General features: G+C 33.5%; 1 protein-coding gene across 1 annotated transcript; it reads left to right on the top strand.

The window, feature by feature from the left end:
• The first annotated feature begins 8850 nt into the window (after positions 1-8850).
• Positions 8851-18734, top strand: LOC122279137 (RNA polymerase II C-terminal domain phosphatase-like 1). The gene is made up of 17 exons (XM_043089510.1): positions 8851-9655; positions 10608-11084; positions 11638-11848; positions 12042-12199; positions 12273-12343; positions 12499-12604; positions 12703-12786; positions 12956-13540; positions 13649-13712; positions 14395-14525; positions 14623-14676; positions 15374-15470; positions 16069-16301; positions 16423-16509; positions 17142-17207; positions 17319-17392; positions 17738-18734. The coding sequence occupies exons 1-17, from the start codon at positions 9383-9385 to the stop codon at positions 17844-17846; spliced, it is 2880 nt and encodes a 959-aa protein (XP_042945444.1). The 5' UTR covers positions 8851-9382; the 3' UTR covers positions 17847-18734.
• The last annotated feature ends 545 nt before the right edge of the window (positions 18735-19279 follow it).

Here is a 19279-nt window from a genome sequence, read left to right on the forward strand (position 1 = left end):
AATTTTGTTGAGATAAAAAAATATGAATTTTATTTACAAGTAGTTTGTATTTAGATTTAAAAGTTATTTCATCTAATTATTATGACTTTTTCAAATTACCACATAAAATATAATAAATAATTCAATTTTTTTAAATCTCAATTTAATTTTTTTAAATCTTAAAATAATAATAATATTAAAAAAATAATATTTTAACAATATTTTATTCAACTTTTATTTTTCATTTAAAACCATCTCATCTCATCTCTAAATCTAAAAAATAATTTAGCTTGGGATAATTACTAAAGTACAATATCTATTTATGAGTTTGATCTAATTCAAAATTTCAAATAAAGAAATATGTGTTATCAAAAATAGAGAATGGAAATGTAAAAAGTAAAAAAACAAATATTCTCATCATTCTCGTTTTTTTATGAAAATAAATACTCATTCTGTGAATCAAACTTACCCTAATGATAACCTTAGAAACATATGGCTTCATAATCATATTGTAGAATAAATTATAGTTTAAATAGCATAAAAAATTATTTATAAATTAATAAATTTTTAAATAGATGTCTATGTGTTTGACTGTAATCAGGGTTGAGCCCAAGAAAGCACTAGTATTCAGGTCACATTCGGGCCTGATGAAGTTGGACCCCACCCCGCATAAGCTTTTCAAATGTACGTACAAACTTCGAAGAGCTTTGAGCGTATGCCGTGGCGATTACGGCGGGATGGGCTCGAACCGGCCCGGACGATATGGTCTGATTAAAATGCTCCGTCATGTATTGGGCTATAACGTTAATCGGAACCCAATATTTGCCATTTTTTTTTTTAAATGTTAAAACTATATCATGAAAAATATCAATTTATAATTTTTTTTATAACTATTTTAGTACTCTTTTATATAATCAAAAGTATTTTTATAAGATAGAAATTTAATTTTAATGAAGTGACATAATTATATTGATTGATTGTAAAATGGATTATAAAAGAGTTCGAAAAAGTTGTAGATATATATCACCGAATAAAAAAAAAATGGGAAAGCTGTTGATCTAAACTCTAAATTTTAAAAAGAAATAAAAACAGACACGTGAAATATGCCATGCAACATTGGTGTCTCGCTTTAAAATTGTTAGTTTTAAATATTCAACAAATGAGTAATATTATTCATCATCACTTTTTTATTATCTTCTTATCATTTAATGATATGATAGTAGATGATTAGAAACTATTTATTATATTTTATCGTGAATATATCATCTAATGACACATAATGAGATGATAATAGGATAATAAGAAAATTAACGTGAATAGATTTTTTTTATTGCTATTAAGTGGTTACGTTTAATGCGGGCCACATTGCCGATTGTATTAAATAGTCATTTCTTTAACTATTAAGAAAAAATTAATAGAAATAAAATAAAATATTCAAACGGTAATTTTGAGATGACTAGTAGCATTTTTCTAATGCCCTATTTGGATAATTTAAGTGTTTCATCTCATCATTATAATTTTTTTAAAATTCTCATATAAAATATAATAAATAATTTAACTCTTTCAAATCTTAAAATAATAATATTATTATTAAAATTATTATTTTATTTAACTCTTAACTTTTATTTTAACTTATCACATCCCAATTCACTATCTATATCGCACATAAATGTTAAGTTTTATGTTATAAATCCTCTATCACATAGTGACGGGACAACAATGTTTCACACTTTATAAGAAGTAGTCTTGTTAAAGTTTTGCACTTTATAATGATATACCAACAACTAATCTCGCATTTAGAACATTTTCATTTGGTTTTCTATACTTTCCATATCTTTAAATTTTAGGGAATCAACTTAACTTTTTGACAAAACAAGAACATTCACATCCTGTTTACCCTAAATTTTAGTTAGAAATCATATTTCCTATAATTTTCTCATAAATTTTACTCATTCTTAAAAAATCTCATATATCTCATTTCCTATCATTTATCTATTCTATCAAAATAATCATTTTATATTATTTATCTATTATTTATACTACTTTATTTTTACATCTTTAACTATTCCATATAAAATATATATAAACTGATTAAGGAAATAAATAATAACTCTCCATATATAGAGAATCATTGTTCACATCCTAAACCTATACCTTAAAATAGGGAACCGGATGGAGTACCTATTTTGTCAAAAAGTTAACTTGACTCCCTAAATTTTAGAGATAATAATAGTTTAAGGCACTGGATGGGAATGCTCTAAGCACTCTATCCGGTTTCCTATTTTAATATATAGGTTTAAAATGTGAACAGTGACTCTTTATATTTGAAGAATCACTATTTATCTTCTAAATCAATTTATATATACTTTATAGGGAACAGTTAAAAATATAGAAATAAAATAGTAAAAATAATAATATTCTTTTCATAGAATCGACAAAGAATAGAAAATATGATATAGAATATCTTTTAAAAATGAGTATAATTAAAGAGAAAGAATTATATGTTGAACCCAAAATTTTAAGTTTTGTGTAATTATATATCTACACGTATATTTTGATGATAACAAATGAATTCAAAGAATAAAGAAGTTTCAAACTCAAGTTGTCTACACAATGGAGTCAAGCACATCAAGGAAACAAGAATTAGCAAGAATGGAACAAGTTCACATTAAAGTCATAGAATAATGTTGTAAATATCTTAAAATTTTGAAATTAAGATTAAGGCTCAAAATTAATATTTTATCATAAAGTATTAAAATACATTTTCCACATATGCATGAATATTTTGAAAATTAAATTTGAAAATTTTGAAAGATAATTGATTGTCATCTTTTACATGTGTATGCCTTGATTAAAGGTTTGAACTTTGAAAATATTAAAGATGATTGATTGTCATCTTTCACATGTGCATGTTTTATTTAAATATTTTTAAAAGTAATTGATATTTTTTTTTACTTATGCAAAAGGTAGATATTTTTGTTTATAATATTTGAAAAGTAAAGTGTGTTCTTTTTGTCATATGCAAAAAGTAAAAAGATTAGGTTTGAAAAATTTGAAAAGTAAAGTGTGCTCCTTTTGTCATATGCAAAAAGTAAAAGATTAGGTTTGAAATATTTGAAAAATAAATTATGCTCCTTTTGTAATATGCCAAAAGTAAAAAATCAGGTTTGAAGTTTTTGAAAAATGAATGATGTTGTTTTTGACAATTGAAAAAAAAAAGAACTTTTTATTTGAATTTTTTAAAAAAGTGAATGATATTGTATTTGACATGTGAATCTTTTTAAATTTGAATATGAAATCTTATATGCCTATAAATAGATCATTTAAGAGTTTCACATTTACAACACCAATAACATACAACATTCATTCAAAACTTTCATTTTCTATTCTCTAAGCATTGGGGCTTAATTCTTGTTCATTTTGAGATATATAGTTTACGCTGTATTATTCTTATTCCACTCATTGATGAGTGTTTTCTGATAACCTACTCACTATCAGCTCTTGTATCAGTAAAAATTGTGTATAATCCATGTGCGTGTAAAAATTGTTCTACACAGAGAATAGTTGAATCACCACGTGTAAGGTAATTGTAAGTATAGAGGGTGTTCTACATAGATCCTTTGTAGCGGTGTTGTTCAAAGATGTAATAGGTTTCTATCTCCACTTGAAGGAGGTTGAATAGTGAATTTGGAAATTCTCAAGAGGTAGCTTGAGGCGAGGATGTAAGCAGTGGGGCCGAATCTCGTTAACATACTGAGTTTGCTTCTCTCTTACCTTTACGCTTTATATTTATTGATATTTCGTATTTTGTTTATATTTGATATTGTATATTTAATTTATAATTGTTATTTTTTTTATACAACTCAATTCACCCCCCTCTTATATTAGTCATCTATGCAACAATATCAAATGTGTGATTCCTAACTAAAATTTAGTAAAAATTATAAGAAACCGAACTTGAATGCCAACAGGTTTAAAGCATTCACATCCGGTGCCTCAAAGCATTGGATTTATTATAATTTTAGGTTTATTATACAATTTTGATCAAAATACTCCATACATCAAAATCTCTATTTTAGAAAAAATATTTTTCTCTAAACCAATTTTTATCAATATTTTATTCTAATACATAAAATAAATTATTCTTTCAATTATCTACAATTTTTATCATACTCATATTTGTTATAGTTTTAAATAATAATTTTAAAAATAATTTAAATAATTACGAAAATATAAAAAAATAATTTTAAAAATATTATCATACCCACAAAAAAATAATTAAATTTTTTTAAATGTTTACTAGAGTGATAGCTCAAAACATAATAAAAAAATATTGAGTAATTATGTTTGTAAATAAAAGTGAGAAAAAAGTAATAAATAAAGAATATTTAAGTATTATTTTAATATAATAGAGAAAGTGTAGGGAATGAAATGTAAGAGAATTTTGAAATATAAGTAAAATTTAAAAAAAATTAAAAATGTTATTTTTTGCTAAATTATAAAAAATTTGATGGGACGAATGTAAAATTGGTAAATGCTCTAATTATTACTGTTTGATTGGCTGGCATTTATACGATTGCCTTTCTTATTGGTCCGCGTGGCTCGTGGTACTTGCCCCTTGCCCCGGCGCGCTGGCGATGGAGCCAGCCAGTTGCCAACAAATAATATTGTTCTCACCAACCTCAGTTTTCAAAGGATATTGATTTTTCTGTCCGCATCAGAGTTGTTAGTTTTGTTGATTTTCCATTCCAAAACCAGTGGTAATGCTTAGGTCGAAAATAGTTGCAATAAACCAAAATTTAACATTTATTAAATATGAAAATAATATTAAAAAAGTGATCCCAAAACATCAAATTGGCTATCTCATGAAAGGATAAGCATGAAGGCTGAAGCTGTTACGAAGGATCAACGATTAATTTAAGGCATTTATAATGTTGAAGTGAATGGGAATGTTTCAAAATCAAGGCATCAACTGAACTGAGAGAACTTGTTGCTAGACACATTGACATTTATTTATTTATTTATTATTTAGACAATGGGTTAGAGAGTTTTGAATTCAGATTTTTTATTTAGAGAACTAGATCATAAGTTATCAGATTATCAGATTCTTGACACATACGTAAACATTTTACTACAATGCTAGACTGTCATTATATATAATTAAGTTAATTTTTAAGATTGCCAAGCTTTAGCTGCGGCTATGTTACCATCAATTGAATTTGTTTAATATTCAGTTAAATTAGGCATTTATTAACACGTCTCTAGAGTCTTTTTGCCCTTACTGTATTTAAGGCCAACTTTTATCTACCTAGTTCTAATATTGTTACTCTCTCTGTCTCTCTCTCTAAACAAAACCATCATCTTCCTCCCCTTCCCTCCCTTCCCATTTCTCTTTTTCTATCCCTCTATATCTATAGATATGAAGGTTTTTCCCTGAACTTTCTCTTTCAAATAGGTCGAAAATGTTTAGATCTACTGTCCTTCAATCACCAAGTGACAACATAAGCTAGTCCATCGAACTCCTTAGCCGTTGATCTTCAAGAAGTTGTTAGGATTGCCGCTATCAAACAAGCACATGAAGCACACATGCCGTTCAACCTGCAAGTGAGTTTCACATGCAGTTGCATGACCATGCATCTAATGAGTACACATGGGCCACCGGCGAGATAGTTGGCCTTTAATATTCAAGATAGGCCGATCACCACTAGGGCTATGCATATGACCCATCAATCTGATGGCCCGATTAAAATAACCCGACCCAGTCCATATTTAAACGGATTATAATATGATCGGATCTCTAACCCAACTAGTTAACGGATTTTCATTTTGTTTCAACCTGCCCGTATATAAGCATCTTATCTTGGAGAGGCACACAATCTTTGATTCTAGTTTCAAAAGAGCAAGATATGCCCCGAGCACACACTTACACAATTGCTATTCTCTTACACCCTCCAATAAAAAAGAAAATAATATTTTTTTCTCTTAAAAAAAAAAATTCCAAAACAGACTACAGAAAAATCTTTGGAGCGAAAACTGCTCTTACCTCTTCGCAAAATTACTCACCTACCAAACTACACTTCCAAATCGTCATCTTTCTTATTTTTCTTCTTTCTCAAAGCTTCTATGGAAGAGTCGATGGCCGACACAGGCGCAAATAAACATCCATAGAAAGCAGTAACAACTTTTGGATCATGGAAACGACGAGAAGCGCACACAGAAAAACTAATAATAGAAACAAATGTCGTTTTAAACTTTTTAACAAATTTCAAGTATTGGTCGTGGTAACTAATAGTGATATTGTTTGTTTTTGTCTTCTTCTCTCTTTTTTTTTTTTAAATATAAATAAAAATAAAAATAAAAACCTATTTGTTGGAGAGACACGAGAAGTAAGGGAACGATGGAAAATGTAAGGCGTTGCAAAAAAATATTTACTTTTTTGAATACACCCGTGTGGGTTTTTTCTCCGTATTTAAATAGAATCTATTGTGATTTTGTTGTTTGGCTCATGAGAAAACGTCTGTTGTGGTTTTGTTGTTTGGCTCATGAGAAAACGAAGGAAAAAATAATCCTGATGTTGGGTAAAGAAAAATGAAATGGGCTCTCGTTGTGGAGCATGGTCTGTGGTGGTTTTTTTTTTTTTTAATAAAAGGTCTGTTGTGCTTTTGATTGTTTGGCTCACGAGAAAATGAAAGAACAAGAAAGAAAAAGAAAGGGGATCCTGTTGTGGTTGGGTCATACGGGTTCGACTCGATTTTATTTTGGTCGGTTCAGTCGGATTTGTTAGCCTTCTAGCCCATTCTTGTTTCGGGTCGGATCGATCCCAAACTCGATTATTCCATGCCAGGTTGCAGGCCTACTCACCACTTCCACCGACAACATGTGGCCCCACGCACCCTCGCAAAGTGTGTGTGCCTTTTGCCTTTTGGTGTTTGCCATAAATCGAGACTTTTCGATCCTATCTATCATGTTTTGGTTTTGCTTTTTCTAAATAGAATATAGATATAATAGACGTGGAAATCTCAAATAAAAACATCAAAACGGTTGGTTGTAGGGTACTATAATTGGGGTCTTTAATCTCAACCCTTTGTTTAACTCATTTGGACCACAGCAAACCACCTTTGACAGTCCTTTCCTTAGCAAGAGCAAGAAACAAGGCCAAGGATCTTTGGTCCATGCAAGTAACATAATGAGTAGCTAATATAACAAGTTTGAGTCTAGTCTCGTCCCATTATACATTTATGGTTGGAATTAGTAGCTAATACCATTTGTAATGTCCAAATAAATAACAAACAAGGTCATGTTGATCAATACTCAAAAAACACTCATAGATGTTACAATTGGAGTCATTTGAAATCTCTTATAAAGGTTTTCAACTTATCTTCTGAACAATATGGGATGCCATTACCACCTTTTTATATACAATTACAATAAGATATATTGCAATCTTGCTCCCATTAAATCATCGACGTTCTCACTACACCAAGTTCATCACAAGTGAGACTTGAACACCTTTCTATACACTATTTCAGTTGAAGTACTACACCAAATCTCTTGCGAGAGATCTTAATGGGTAAATACGATGTTATGATGTAGAAAATAGAGTCTCCCATCTCATATTGGTGTATTATGTTTGGTGTATTATGTTTATTTTTCTCTTTTTTTTTTTCAACTTATATATAAACTATAAAGAGATTTGATATTTATCATTCTCACACACCACATATCACGCTTATTTTTATTTTTATTTGATTTGATTTTTTTTAAATTAATTGAATTTTTAACTCATTATCTATACACTATATATTTAATAAGAGAAAAAAAATATAATGTGTGGAAATAATGATTATAATTTCTCATATACAAATCGACTTTGATACTTGTATAAATCCTGATAACTGTCCAATTTGCTTTGAACAGTTGGTGAAGTTAAAGTCTTCATCGTATAAAAACAGTCGGTTTAAATAGTTCAGAACTTTCTTAAAGACGTATCATTGCAAATGAAATTTGATGATTCTATAAATTTTCTCTTTGCAAATGAAATTTTATAAATTTGCTTGAAATTCATTCATCATATTTTCAAGACACTCTTATCTTATTTTTATCCTATTAAATAAGATGTGATATATTTATTATTATTAGATAATAAAAATATATATAATTAAAGATTATTAAATGATAATAAATGTATCATATCGTACTTAACAGAATAAAAATAGAATGGTAATATGATATATAGAATTTTTCATTAACTAAAAAAAAGAAATGATTTGTATAAATTTTAAATAAATAACTCTCATATAAGTCACTGTAAAAAAGTGGATCACACCTTAAAAAAGATTTAAAAAATCAATTTTTTTATATTAATGAGACTCATTTTTTTTATAAAATACTTATATTAAAATTGTCTATTTAAAACTTCAACTTAATATTCCTGGTTAACTAAAACTATTTGCCTCCTATTTACGTAATTTTAAAATAAAATAAACTCTAGAATTTAAAAAAAAAAAAAAAAGAAAAAGAAAAAAAGAAGCAAGCAAACAAACAATTAAACAAACTCTAGAACCGGTGAAAATTGGCAGACAGAGACCGCACGAGGATGTTGTAAGTTGTAACAAGCAATTTCGTGTGAACTCCTCAAAGAAAAGAAAAAAAGAAAAAAAAAAAAAAAGGTAAGTTCGTGTGAACGGTCAAACAAAATACACAATCGCATATCTTACATAAGCAGCCAGGCAATCAGAGCCCGCCACGTAGCAAAATTCACGTACATCTAAAATTTTCCTTCACTTACATCCCTGCTTTTTTAAACGCGTGAGAAACCCAGGCAATACATTCGTGATGTTCAGAATTCCAGACTGAAATTATAGGGTTATACGAATATACAATATTTTGAAAGGGGGCGAAAGAATCCACAAATTGGAAATCTGCCCCCAACCCCTATTCTCTGATTTGCTTTTTCTAATTTAATTTAATTTCTTTTAATTATCTTTGCCTCGCGCAGTGGAGTGCTATTTTTGACCTTTCGCTTTCTGGATCTAGGGTTTCGCTTTTAACAACTCGTTTCTCCTCCTCCAGCATCACCACCAACACCACCATCATCACAATCAAATAAAAACCCTAGCTCAATCATTTATTGCTTCCGAGATGAAAATCCAATCCGAGATCGCTTAGGGTTTTTTTGGATCGTCTTCATCATCAGCAATCAGATCTAATTTTTTCCAGGAAAAAACCCTAAATTTTCTCTGAATGACCTGGGATTTTTACTTTTGTTTGTTAAACTCCAAAAGATAGGATCAAATCTAAAGCATTCTTGAGACGATGATGATATTGAGTTTCACAAAGAAATTGATGAACAATCTGAGCCACCAAAGAGTAAGATTTTGACTATTTTGGTTTTCGGCGAGAAATGGATATGTATAAGGCGGTGGTGTATCAAGGGGAAGAGTTACTGGGGGAGGTAGAGATGTACCCAGTAGAGAACAACAACGACAACTCGATGATTGAAGCGAAGGAAATCAGAATAAGTTACTTTTCGCAAGCGAGTGAGAGGTGTCCACCACTGGCAGTGCTCCATACCATTGCATCTAGTGGGATTTGCTTCAAAATGGAATCAAAGTCCTCGCAGTCACAGGACTCGCCGCTCTATCTTTTGCACTCATCATGTTTCAAGGAGAACAAGGTATAAGCACAACTCCACAAAATAAATAAAATCTAAAAAACGAGAAAACTACTGAAACTCCAATTTTAAATCTCAGAAGAAAAAATTAAAAATAAAGGAAGGAAATTCAGATTCTAAATGAACACTGTTAATCTTGCTGAGGACCCTGAGAAGAATTAACAATGGCCCGTCTAGAAGTTATTATGATTTTATTAACGCTTTTAGAGAACCAATTTTGCCCAAAATTTATGAGAACTGTCTGAAGTTTGAACTTTCAAATTCTGAATTTCAAACCCAGGTGATTTGGGAACTCTCCGAAGTCTGAACTAGTTGATGCTACAACAAATATATGAACTTCTTGTGTAGGACTGAACTCACTGGTATATTATGACTTGCTTTGAACTTGCTGACCTGTGTAAACGTGGTCGAAAAATTCTGACGCTAAGAATATAACATATGATGGTTGGTGACGACTTCTTGTCATCAGTCTTTCTAAAAGAGTGGTTTAGTATTTGCTATTAGTCTTCCTGAAAATGTGGTTGAGGATTCCGTTTTTGGCACAATTTCGGTTTTACTGCATTTGAGAAGAATGTTGAAAGATGGAACCTTACCCTGGAACTCTGCAAAACAAGTCTTCAATATCTGGTTCTGAGAATATAGCTCAGAACATTGGAACAACGGGCAACTTTGTGGCTCTTATTTCGTTATGTGATGTGCACATGATAGGAAATAGACGCTGAGGGGGTTATCCAGGAAACTATTTCCTAAAATTCCTTATGGATGGCTTGAGAGAAACATTGTGTTATCTACATGTCCTTGCTGTATATACTTTTTGTTTTTTGTGTGATCCTTTCTTCCCTACAGTACATTTGGTATAAATAACTTGCACAGATTAAGTTCTTCCTTGATTCTATTGTTTGGGTGTGGATGGTTTTTGTGAATGTTAACAATGATTGCAATATCGCATTTACAGACTGCGGTAATAGCAGTTGGAGGGGAGGAACTTCATTTGGTTGCTATGTCTTCGAGGAATACTGACAAACAGTATCCATGTTTCTGGGGATTCAATGTTGCATCAGGACTTTATGATTCTTGTCTCGTCATGCTGAACCTTAGATGTCTTGGAATAGTATTTGATCTTGATGAGACGCTCATAGTTGCAAATACAATGCGCTCATTTGAGGATAGGATTGATGCCCTACAGCGGAAAATAAACAGTGAAGTGGACCCACAACGCATCTCTGGCATGCTGGCAGAGGTCAAGCGTTATCAAGATGACAAGCATATATTGAAGCAATATGCTGAAAATGACCAGGTTATTGAAAATGGAAAGGTGATAAAAAGTCAGTCTGAGGTTGTTCCAGCTTTGTCAGATAACCATCAACCTATTGTTCGGCCAATTATACGGTTACAGGAGAAGAACATTATTCTGACTCGCATCAATCCACAGGTATGCAATTGGAATAGGCACTCTTGCTGAAATTCTTTGTACTTCATTGTTTGGTTCTATTTTATTTATGCATTTCTGAAATTACACACTGATGTTAAGAAGTATCATTTGTCGATTCTCTGGTTATTAATTTGTGCAAGAAGTCTGAATTTCAGTTGGATATTATATTAGATGGTGCTTCATAATGTTATGGACTTCCTACCAGATGCTTGAAGTGATTGGTTTCTGCAATATCCACTTGATGGTGGACATGCATTTAGATGTTTAGGTTATAGTTATTATTTTACAATGTACCAATTAAAAAAATTATTATTTTACAATGTAAGAGCCTCATTAGAATTAGTTGGTCCAAGTAATGTTTCTTTTTCCTGATATTTTTCAGGATTTGCTTATCAAAAAGAAATATTTTTCAGGATTTGCATTAGCCTCTTTTCGTTTTTAGTGTAAAGTAGGTATCTCCTTTGTATACATCCTGTGTACTTGGGCTTTGCCTATTCATGGTAATAAAATTTCTTATTAACTATAAAAAAAAATGTTTCTTTTTCCTCTATAGATTCGTGATACAAGTGTTCTTGTGAGGTTGAGACCTGCATGGGATGATCTCCGGAGCTACTTGATAGCACGAGGGCGCAAGCGTTTTGAGGTTTATGTTTGCACAATGGCTGAAAGGGATTATGCTTTAGAAATGTGGAGGCTTCTTGATCCAGATTTAAATTTGATAAACTCCAAGGAATTATTGGCTCGCATTGTCTGTGTCAAGTCTGGTAAGTGAAATAATCTGTGCAGTTCTGTCCAGCTCATTAAGAGAAGCTAATTACATAGTCTGAAACGAGCCATTAGGCAAGAAAAAAAGTCATTATATTTCTGCATTTTTGTTATTTTTGCCTGAAATTGTTTGAATTAGCGTGTTCATTTCCCTATGATGCTCTGCTTATTGTTTATATGTTAAACTAATAGGTTCAAGGAAGTCACTGTTCAATGTCTTTCAAGACGGCTTATGCCATCCTAAGATGGCACTGGTCATTGATGATCGCTTGAAAGTGTGGGATGAGAAAGACCAACCACGGGTCCATGTTGTTCCTGCATTTGCTCCATACTACGCTCCCCAAGCTGAGGTATCCACCATTTGCATTTGACCATGTGTGCAAATGCACCCAAGAGACTCACTTTCTGAATTTTATCTTGTAGGCTAATAATGCTATACCTGTTTTGTGTGTGGCGAGAAATGTTGCCTGCAATGTTAGAGGCGGTTTTTTCAAGTAAGAATACTAAGTCCCAACACATGTTCAACATCAATTAATCTTTATTGTTGGAACTTAAGTTTTGAGAAAATAAATGCTGGTCCTATATATATACAGTTCATGTATATGATATTGTTCCTTTGGCATGACTTGACCTTCATATCTGATGACAGGGAATTTGATGAAGGTCTTCTACAAAAGATTTCTGAAATTGCTCATGAAGATGATATTAAAGATATTCCTTCTCCACCTGATGTGAGCAATTATTTAGTCTCTGAGGTTAGTCAGGACAAAATTCATTTACACTGGTTCTTGTTTGTGTGTTTTGTATGAGTTATTCAGATTTCTTGTTACCTATAAAAAAACTTTTCATGCAGGATGATACTTCTGCTTCAAATGGCAACAGAGATCCACTTTCTTTTGATGGCATGGCAGATGCAGAAGTTGAAAGAAGACTGAAGGTAACCTGCTGAGTTCTGAATTGATGTGTGTATTTGGAATTCAATAAAATTAAGGCAAAAAGATATCTACTCTTTCAAGGCATGTTTATGGGGGTTTTGATGTTAATATGTAGAATTTTATCTGTGCTTTCAAGATAAAATTTGTTTTATTTTTCCTTTTTCCATTCAGGATGCAATATCTGCTTCTTCAACAATCTCTTCAGCAGTTGCTAATCTAGTTCCAAGGCTTGTTCCTGCTATTCAGAATACAATAACACCAGCATCTAGCTCAATTCCACTCACAACAACTCAAGTTTTGTCACACTTTCCCAGCATTCAGTTCCCTCAGCCAGCTTCACTTGTTAAACCAGCAGGTCATATTGGGCCCCAAGAACCAAGCTTGCAAAGTTCTCCTGCTAGAGAAGAGGGTGAGGTACCAGAATCAGAATTAGATCCTGATACAAGGCGGAGGCTACTCATATTGCAACATGGGCAAGATACAAGAGAGCATGCATCAACTGAACCCCCATTTCCTGTCAGACCTCCGATTCAAGTTCCTGCTCCCCGGGTGCAATCACGGGGTGGCTGGTTTCCAGTGGAGGAAGAGATGGGCCCACAACAGCTGAGCCGAGCAGGAGCTAAAGAATTTCCCTTAGATCCAGAATCAATGCATATTGAGAAGCATGGACCTCGCCATCCTCCTTTTTTCCCAAAGGTTGAGAGTTCAATTAATTCTGATAGAGTTCTTCGTGAAAATCAAAGATTGCCAAAAGAGGTGATTGTTACTTGGTGTTGTTCTGGTTTTATACTTCAGTTTCAGTGCTACAAGGTTAAACTTACTTGTGACTGGTGTATGAATCTTACAAGATTTATTTATTTGCAGGCATTTCATAGAGATGATCGGTTGAGATTAAACCAGACACTGTCCAGTTATCATTCTTTCTCAGGTGAGCTATTTCACAAAATTGCATACTGAGGCAAATCTTACTGGTTTTTTTCATTGGTGGGCTTGCAGATTACTATTTTGAATGTTGCCGAATCCCAAAGCATCTGAACTCACCTACATATATCTCTATGAAATTAAATCTTCTTGAAAACAATTCACCTTTGCATATCAAAAAAGTTTGACAGTAACGTCTAATAAAAATTTTAAGCATCATAGCCTGTATACACGGGCATCGCTTAATAGAAAAAATTTGCATACAAGAGCATTAATGAATGAGATATTCTTAAACATGCCAAATTCGATTTTTGAAGTCTTGAATGAGTCCTACTGTTGAAAAGGGATACCTATCACTAATCTTAAACCGTGGGATAACTGAATTAGGCTCTTATTAGTTGCTGTTCCCTTTAGAATTTCTTTGATGGTCTGTCTGAATAAGGCTTTTATCAGATGATTTACCATATAGAATTTTGTTGATACTGTTTAAAAGGTTTTCGAATCTGAATTCATACATAAATAGAAGCTTATTGGCTCTTGAGTCTTGAGAGTTTCTTTAGTAAGGGATATCAGAGCTTTTAAAGATGTTGATTTATGCTCTGCAACATTTCAATTGGTGGTTATTTTTACTTTCTCTTTGGAATTTATTATCACATCTGGTGTTATGTCATGCTGATGCCATTTTGAAGGTGAGGATATTCCATTGAGTCGACCATCTTCCAGCAACAGGGATCTAGACTTTGAATCTGGACGAGGTGTTCCAAATGAAGAAACTCCAGCTGGAGTGTTACAGGATATCGCAATGAAGTGTGGAACCAAGGTAATTGGAAAGAGATTTATTATGACCTGGTCCTATGTGCATGTTGAGTTCCATCTAAGTTCCTTTTTTTCCCTCCTGTTTTTAATGGCACGGATAGGTGGAGTTCAGACCAGCTTTGATTGGTAGCATGGAATTGCAATTTTCTATGGAGGTATTTTAATTCTTTACCCCCCAAAATCTTTAATTTCTTTTTAGTTTTGAGGATATAATCTCTGTATTTCCAGTTATGAATGTATAGTTTTTTTTTTTTTGGGGGTGGGGGGGGGGGGGGGGGGGAGAGAGAGAGAGAGAGAGAGAGAGAGAGAGAGAGAGAGAGAGAGAGAGAGAGAGAGAGAGAGAGTTGAGGTCATATTTGCCTGACTGGCTAACTTTTTGAATAAAACATTTCAGTCCTTTGAGTTGTTGATGTAATAGGAAATATAATTTAATGAAAGCGAGATTAAAGGGCCCATTCTCATTAAATATGATGCCATGTAGCATTTATTGAACAATATTTGTCATCCTTCATTTACCTATCCTAAAATTATTTGTCACTCCTAATGCTTGGTTTTATGAAGCTAATAATTTTGCTTACCTAGCTTACCCAAAATAAATCCACACTTTTGTGATACCCAATTATAAACTGGCCAAATTAAAATTATGATTTGGCCTATTCAAACGAGGGCTGAGTTCTCCTTAGTGGAGCTAGATATTGGACTTGTAAAACTGATGGTTTAGTTCAGAGCTAAATACCAGCTTGATTCTTTCAGCAATGGTGTTTCCTCTTTCGTAACAACCTGATTATGTTGTCCATTTCTTTGTTGTGAGATAACATGCTTGATAAGTCATCCCAAAAATTGTTTTTGTAGGCTTGGTTTGCGGGGGAAAAAATTGGTGAAGGGATTGGTAGAACGAGGAGGGACGCTCAACGTCAGGCTGCTGAGGGTTCTCTTAAGAACTTGGCTAGTAAGATTTCTTGTTTCTTATATTTATGTTGACTAAAGCAGAGCTTGGGCTCTATTACTTGGTGCTCATCTTATGAGCTGATTTTATAATAGTATACTAAAAACCCCTAGGGGTTGGTTCAAGTGGTAAAGGCCTTGGGCTTGGGGGTATGCCCCCCCTACGTCTGAGGTTCAAATCCCCTTGGGTGTGAACAATGAACAATCTCTAGGGGCCATCAGACTGGTGGATTTTCTCATTGAATTAACTGAGGTGCACTTGTGAAAAACTCCTTGCGGAGGGCCTATGCACCCCCGGGATTAGTCCGGATGTTGTTTCTAGACACCCGGTACTAATAAAATAATAATAATGGTATACGCCATATTATTTGGTGCTTATATCATGAACCAATTTCACACTGGTATACTGACTATCTCCATCTGACCATTTTATTTGGTGCTCATATCATACAATGGGATATCAATCTCATGTTTGTTGTACATTACATCTGGGATTTTTTACGTGGTTTCATTGGGGAAATCTTGTTGAAATATATTATAAAGTTTTTTCTCATGGCATTTCCCTTTTCTGATCCTTACCATTTCATACATTTCGTCCACAGATATATATATGTCCCGGATTCAGCCTGATTCTGGGTCTATTCATGGGGATTGGAGTATTCTTAATGCAAATGGCAATGGTTTTTTGGGTAGTGTGAATTCTTTTGGGGATCAGCCATTGTCCAAAGAGGAGCCTGTCTCATTTTCAGCTGCATCTGAACCATCTAGGCCTCTCGACCCTCGGTTGGAAGGCTCTAAGAAGTCAATGGGTTCGGTCTCTGCACTGAAAGAATTAGTAAATTCACAAGAACTCAAGCATCTTTGATTTTCACATTCATTACTTGTTGGAAAGAGTTGGAATATCTTTTAATGATTATTCATATGCTCTATCTTTTTGCATTTTTAACTTCTTTCAGTGCACAATGGAAGGCCTCGATGTGGCTTTTCAACCTCGGCCGCCACCTTCTGGTAATTCAGTTCAGAATGATGAAGTCTATGCACAGGTTCGCATTAGCAAGATTATTTTCATTGAAGTTTGGGAATGCTTCTGTAACAAGTTTTAATATTATACTTTGGTAAATTCTGGAATGTTCCTTTTTTTCCTCCCTTTCTGAAATCTTAGGCAAACTTGGTGGGACACAATGACTTATTGTGAGGCTCTTTTACGAAAATACAATGATATTTTTGTTTAAATATTGAACCATTCAGTCTCTGAGCTAGCATGCCTTTTCTAAATACTTGGCGCTTTGCTGTAGCCAAGCTTACTGCTAGATTGTCTGCTAGAGCCAAGCTTCGACAGCGACTGCTCTTATTATGTTCTATATCCTTATTTTTTCTTGTACTCTGGACCTATTTATCTGTTCATGAGATGCATATATATGTCCTGGATTTCATTCCCACAGGTGATCTATTTATGTACATCTTATAGTCATTTTTCTGGTTAGCCATCTATGGATGGATGTGGATGAAAATTCATATTAGCCTGCAAGTGGTAATAAATTGAAATTGAGGAGCCGCATTTGTATTGTGGGAGTTTAAGCAACTCTATTTGAGGGTTATTCATGGCCATTTTTTTTATACACGTTCCATGCTTGATTCTAAAAACATCTATTCTGTATTTGATGCTTTGCTTCAGGTTGAAATAGATGGACAGGTCTTAGGGAAAGGGATCGGTTTGACATGGGATGAGGCTAAGATGCAGGTATTTTTACTAATGTAGGCAAATTTGGCTTGAGGGATTCACATGATCTCTTCTTCTGTACACACCTATATTTTTTCATGTCGCCAACCACCTTGACATGCTTTTCCGCAGGCTGCTGAAAAGGCACTTGGAAGTCTACGATCAATGCTTGGTCAATCTAATCCGAAGCGGCCAGATTTTTCTCGGTGTGTGATGTAACCAGTTGCCAGTGTTCAGTTCCTATTTTTTTTTTTTTTTATATAGAACACGTGTTTCAATGTTGAGGTGTGGCGTGGCCCGCCACCCCCACAAATTATCAAAAATATTGTGATTTGGGGGAGGATGGGGGGCCCAGGATATGTCCTGAAAATTCAGTGCTGTTATTTTTCCGTGCAATAACAGAACAAAAATAAAAGTAGTTCCTTCACAGCACTGTGATTTTTATTAGCTGGAATACTATGTTTTCTGTATAAGGTTTGTTTTCCAGTTTTTCTTTTTCTCTTTTCTCCATTCCTTTTTTCTTATTCGATGTTTTTGTCAATTTGAACAAGGTCATTGCATGGGATTTCGAATAAACGTATGAAGCCGGAATTTTCACGAGTTCTGCAGCGGATGCCTTCTTCTGCTAGATATGCCAAGAATGCTCCTCCTGTTCCCTAAAGTGCATAATACATTTTTTCTTCCCACTTCTTGGTATGGCTGCCGTTGGGACATTTTATGGTACATAACTAACTAAGAGACAGGCAAGGGCAGTTGAGATCCAGAACTGCCAATTGGCTATCTGCCCTCTATTCTTCTTAAGATCTCATTGGAACTTCCACCGGAATATTGATCTTGTTGTGGCTTCATCTCCAATTCGTTCAAAGGCATGGGGAGACACCAAACTGACTGCAGTCCGAGGTATTCATGTTTCCGGAGTTTTATTTGCTATCTAATGAGGCCTTTTCTCCTCAAAATGCTTAGCGACCTCTCACGAGGATAGAAGGTTGTACCATGTAGTCCCCCACTTTTTAATGTGGCCAATGCCGCCGGTGCCAATGTTTTTCTGCAAGCTGCATTGAGCTGGATTTATTTGCAGTGTACTGATATTTGTTTAAGCAGAAGAAAACAGAGATTTATTTGCAGTGTATTGACCAAGGGCAGCTTCCAGCTATGCTCGGAGTTGCTTAACATTCTAACCAAGGACAGTTTTACTCCCCAATCCGACTGTTCTTCTCTTCTCAATACCCACCTCTCTGAAGATACGGAATATGTTAATTTCAGAGTTCTGATATTTGGCAAAAATTCATAGCAATAGTGAACTGAGCCGATTAACTCTGCAGTTTCTTCACATGTAAGTACGGATTGGAGACCCTTTTCTTTATGGTTTTTAATGACTTTTGAGTTTGATGAAGATAGGTAGCGTTTCCTAAGGATGGATAACTGAGAAGTTTTTCCCAACCTCCTTTGGGAATTTCTTTGATAAAATCTGATTATCCACCCGTATCTGGAACTGTACAATAGTCATACGCTTATATTGAAATCAATGCCTCCCCCATTTTGTGCTTATTTACTTCCAAATTCCCTCTCATCCAATAAGTCATTTCATTTGTCTCCATTTATCTCATACTGAAATCAATGAATATAGAAGCTCTTCCTCCCAACCAAAATTTTATTTGCAACGCCTTTTATTAATTCCTTAAAATACACTATTGATATTGATATGGAAGCTCGTCACATTAATAAACATAAATACTATTTCCAACAGATATAAAGACGGATACGTGATTTCCCTCATATATGTATCTCTCTCTCTTTCCCAAGAGATTGTCAATTATTTGGGACATACATGTATATCTTAAATTGTTATTTAGAGCCAAATGATGAGTGGTCAAAACATTATTTGGTTCATGTGACGATGACCATTACTTTCACGAGCATTTAATGTCCAAATTGACTTTGGAATACGAGGGTTTTTAAATCTTTATTAGCATATATTTAAACAAAGTGAGAATACGTGAATAAGATAGGATAACAGATTATAGGAGATCTTACACATTAACTATTATTAATATTGTAAGATAGCTAAGCACCAAGAGACAGGTCTTATACAT

This window comes from Carya illinoinensis, chromosome 10 (assembly GCF_018687715.1).
Source record: "Carya illinoinensis cultivar Pawnee chromosome 10, C.illinoinensisPawnee_v1, whole genome shotgun sequence".
Lineage (NCBI taxonomy): Eukaryota > Viridiplantae > Streptophyta > Magnoliopsida > Fagales > Juglandaceae > Carya > Carya illinoinensis.